Below are 4,588 nucleotides of genomic sequence, written 5' to 3'. Positions count from 1 at the left end.
AGAGCAAGCAATGCAGATGTAGAAGCCCGGTGGCTAGGAACAACTCCCTAGAAAGGCAGGAACCTAGGAAAAAACCTAGAGAGGAACCAGGCTCTGAGGGGAGGAGATTATAAGAGGATATGGCAATTAAGGCCAGATCGTTCTTCAAGATGTTCAAATGTTCATAGATGACCAGCAGGGTCAAATAATAATCACTGTGGTTATAGAGGTTGCAACACGTCAGCACCTCAGGAGTAAGTCAGTTGGCTTTTCATAGCCGAGCATTCAGAGGTCGAGACAGCAGCAGTGGTAGAGAGAGAGAGAGGGTCAAAACAGCAGGTTCGGGACAAGGTCGCACGTCTGGTGAACAGGTCAGAGTTCCATATCCGCAGGCAGACCAGTAGAAACTGGATCAGCAGCATGACAAGGTATCACGTCTGGTGGAGCATGTATCGATACTGATAGGATCGAAAGAAGGGGAGCGCTGCTCTCGGATCAGTTTTGTCCATTCAAATCTTTCCTTAACATTAGAATTATTTCACAATACTGACAACGGATCAGCTTCTAGAAAGATGGAAGACATTTGATAGAATTTTCACGACACGACCACTTTGCCTACTCTTCATTATTGCCTAATATAATGGAATGCATATTTCTTTAACCAATTCTGATGGTTGCTACAAGCCGAATTTTGACAATATTACCATTATACCAACACACTCTTCACACCCGTTTAACAACTCTAAATAGCTTTGGTAAAAAAAACATTTGTCTCTCTGAAATGAAGCCATTAAGTGATCGATTTTAAACAAATACATGTCTGTCATTGAACAACACCATGCCATGATTAGCTAGTGAGAAAACACAACCATTTATTTGATAATTTCTTTAAACAATAGAAGCTAATTTACGAACATTTCTGAATATGGATATATAGCGTTTTGGAATGAAACTCTTGTTATGTTTCCAAATCTGAGCTCAGAGTAGATGAGAGACGTAATGTTTGTCTCTGTTGTGTTGAAGCCCAATCAAGCAGGAGAGACCAGCCTCCCCTGTACCCAGCTGTGTGTCCATGAAGAGTGACTGGTCTATGGAACATCCTCTAGAGTTTAGAGAGGGAGACTTTTCTACTGAACAAAGGTAAGAAGAACTCATGGGTCATGGTCAGTGAGTTAAACAACACTGTCTCTAGTCATTTCTCCTCTCCCATTTTCCCATTTCTTTTTGTTGTTTTCATAATCCATAGGCTAATACTTTTTTCCATTTTCATAGTCCTAAAACAATATTAAACTAACACATCATTCCCTCTGTGTGTGTGTGTGTGTGTATGTGTGTGTGTGTGTGTGTGTGTGTGTGTGTGTGTGTGTGTGTGTGTGTGTATGTGTGTGTGTGTGTGTGTGTGTGTGTGTGTGTGTGTGTGTGTGTGTGTGTGTGTGTGTGTGTGTGTGTGTGTGTGTATGTGTGTGTGTGTGTGTGTGTGTGTGTGTGTGTGTGTGTGTGTGTGTGTGTGTGTGTGTGTGTGTGTGTGTGTGTGTGTGTGTGTACTCCCTGGATGAGGAGATGTAATCTCATGTGTTGTCCACAGAAACCAACAGGAGAGATCAGAGTCAGAGATTCTCAGTGGTCAGTCTTCCCAGAGTCATCAAACAGACCTGGTCTCCATATTCAGTGTATGTGGTCCTGTTATGTACATTTGTTTTTGTTTACCTCAAGTAAAGTTGATCTGTCAATCATTCATTGATGTGTTAATGAGAAAGCATTTAGTCTCTTGCATAACTTATTTACTTGATTTATTTCAGTTGCTTGAAGAGAATATTATGACATTTGTGAAGAACGAGCTGAAGATGTTCAAGAGGATTCTTAGTCCAGAACTCCCAGAAGGCTTTGAGAGTCAGAAACAGGATAAGGAAGTGGTGGATGCTGAAGATGAGAAGCAGGAGAGCAGTGCCAGAGAGGGGGCTCTGAAGATCACACTGCACGTCCTGAGGAAAATGAACCAGAAGGAGCTTGCTGACACACTGGAGAAAAGTAAGAGCTGTCTGCCTCATGTTGGATGCTGTTTTATAACATTTAAAAGCTGTAGCTAAAGTACAGCTAAAGTAGCTGTGTAGCTCAATGATATTGTAGCAGCCTTAACACTACACCTAGTGACCTCATCAAGTAGCAGCAGGGATGTGTTGTGTTGATTACTTTAGACAGAGAAGAGGAGAGACAGAGGAGAGAGAGAGAGAGAGAGAGAGAGAGAGAGAGAGAGAGAGAGAGAGAGAGAGAAATAATACCAATAATAATATAATCAGTCACACCAGTCTGTAATGCATTATGAAAACATTTACAGATGTATACAGACAGTTAAGAGAATAAATTATTATAATTTAAACTTCATAACACAGTTTTACAAAACTGTAGGCATTAAATCATACGTACTATTAATATCCTCTGTGTTATTTCTTCATTCAGATGAGCTTGCTGTGATTTGCCATCGTGAACTCAAATCTAATCTAAAGAAGAAGTTTCAATGTGTATTTGAGGGGATCGCTAAACAAGGAAACCCAATACTTCTCAATAAGATCTACACAGAGCTCTACATCACAGAGGGTGGAACAGGAGAGGTCAATAATGAACATGAGCTGAGACAGATTGAGACAACAAACAGGAAACAAGTAAGACCAGAGACTGCAATCAAATGTAACGACATCTTCAAACCCTTAACTGGACAAGACAAACGTATCAGAACTGTGCTGACAAAGGGAGTCGCTGGCATTGGAAAAACAGTCTCTGTGCAGAAGTTCATTGTGGACTGGGCTGAAGGAAAAGCAAATCAGGATGTCCAATTTCTATTTTCATTCCCTTTTCGGGAACTGAATTTGATGAAAAAGGAAAAACACACTTTGATTGAACTTCTCAATCACTTCTCAATCGAAACCAAAGAATCAAGGATCTCCAACTACGACAAGTACAAAGTTCTGTTCATCTTTGATGGTCTGGATGAGTGCCGACTGCCCCTAGACTTCCAGAAGAACAAGATCTGTTGTGACGTCACTGAGTCAACCTCAGTGGATGTTCTGCTGACAAATCTCCTCAAGGGAAATCTGCTTCCCTCTGCTCTCCTCTGGATAACTACCCGACCTGCAGCAGCCAATAATATCCCTTCAGGGTGTGTTGACCAGGTGACAGAGGTACGAGGGTTCAATGACCCACAGAAGGAGGAGTACTTCAGGAAGAGATTCAGTGATGAGGACCTGGCCAGCAGAATCATCTCAAACATAAAGACATCAAGGAGCCTCCACATCATGTGCCACATTCCAGTCTTCTGTTGGATTTCTGCAATAGTCCTTGAACCCATGTTGAAACATAAGAGAGAAGAGATGCCCAAGACTCTGACTGAGATGTACTCACACCTTGTGGAGTTTCATACCAAACAGAAGAATGAAAAGTATCTTGGGAAAGAAGAGACAGGTCCACACTGGAATAAAGAGAGCATTCTGTCACTGGGAAAACTGGCTTTTCAACAGCTTGTGAAGGGCAATCTGATTTTCTATGAAGAAGACCTGAAAGAGGCTGGCATTGATGTCAATGAAGCCTCTGTGTACTCAGGATTGTGCACACAGCTCTTTAAAGAGGAATGTGTGCTGTACCAGGCCAAGGTGTACTGCTTTGTGCATCTGAGCATTCAGGAGTTTCTGGCTGCTGTATATGTGTTCCTCTCATTCATCAACAACAATGAGAATCTAATGGCCGAACCGCAAGTTACTGAAGTTACTGTCTACAAGAGTGCTGTGGATAAAGCCTTACAAAGTGAGACAGGAAACCTGGACCTTTTCCTCCGCTTCCTTCTGGGCCTCTCACTGAAGTCCAATCAGAAGCACTTACGAGGTCTACTGACAAAGACAAGAAGCAGCTCACAGAGCCATGAAGAAACAGTCAAGTACATCAACGAGAAGATCAGGGAAAATCCCTCTCCAGAGAGGTGCATCAATCTGTTCCACTGTCTGAATGAACTGAATGACCATTCTCTAGTGAAGGAGATCCAAAGATACCTGAGATCAGGAAGTCTCTCAGAAGCCAAACTGTCACCTGCACAGTGGTCAGCTCTGGTCTTTGTGTTGCTGACTTCAGAAAAGGAGCTGGATGTGTTTGACCTGAAGAAATACTCCATATCAGAGGAAGGTCTTCTGAGGCTGCTGCCAGTGGTCAAAGCCTCCAGAGCTGCTCTGTGAGTACATAAAATGACATTTAAGTACTAATCATCAGGAAGAAATATTCAGTTTAGAGAAATATATGTATTATTGAAAAACATATATAATCAGTGCATTGATGTTGACATTAGTATAACAATATGACCATACAATTCTAGGAGACAGAAGATGAATCTATATGTTGTTTAAGAGAATAAACCAAATGCGTCTGCCATTGTCCTTCTACACTACTGGTGTTAAATTAACAGTGTGTTTGTGAAATCATGATGATCTCTTTCCAGGCTGTCATTCTGTGGACTCACAGAGAAAGTATGTGCTTCTCTGGTCTCAGCTCTGAAGTCAAACCCCTCACACCTGAGAGAGCTGGATCTGAGTAACAATGACCTGAAGGATTCAGGAGTGAAGCTGCTCTC

The 4,588-nt window shown here is 41.9% G+C and overlaps 1 protein-coding gene across 1 annotated transcript; it reads left to right on the top strand.

The window, feature by feature from the left end:
• Positions 1-2,456: 2,456 nt before the first annotated feature.
• LOC311115705 (NLR family CARD domain-containing protein 3-like) lies at positions 2,457-4,196 on the top strand (the record flags this gene model as incomplete). The annotated part of the gene is made up of 1 exon (XM_084190855.1): positions 2,457-4,196. A coding segment is annotated over one exon (1,740 nt), but the record flags the coding sequence as incomplete, so codon positions are not given.
• Between the last annotated feature and the right edge of the window lie 392 nt (positions 4,197-4,588).

This window comes from Coregonus lavaretus (assembly GCF_964263955.1).
Source record: "Coregonus lavaretus genome assembly, contig: HAP1_SCAFFOLD_530, whole genome shotgun sequence".
Classification (NCBI taxonomy): Eukaryota; Metazoa; Chordata; class Actinopteri; order Salmoniformes; family Salmonidae; genus Coregonus; species Coregonus lavaretus.
The sequence above is the reverse complement of the archived record's forward strand: the minus strand, read 5'-3'. Positions and strand labels throughout refer to the sequence as shown.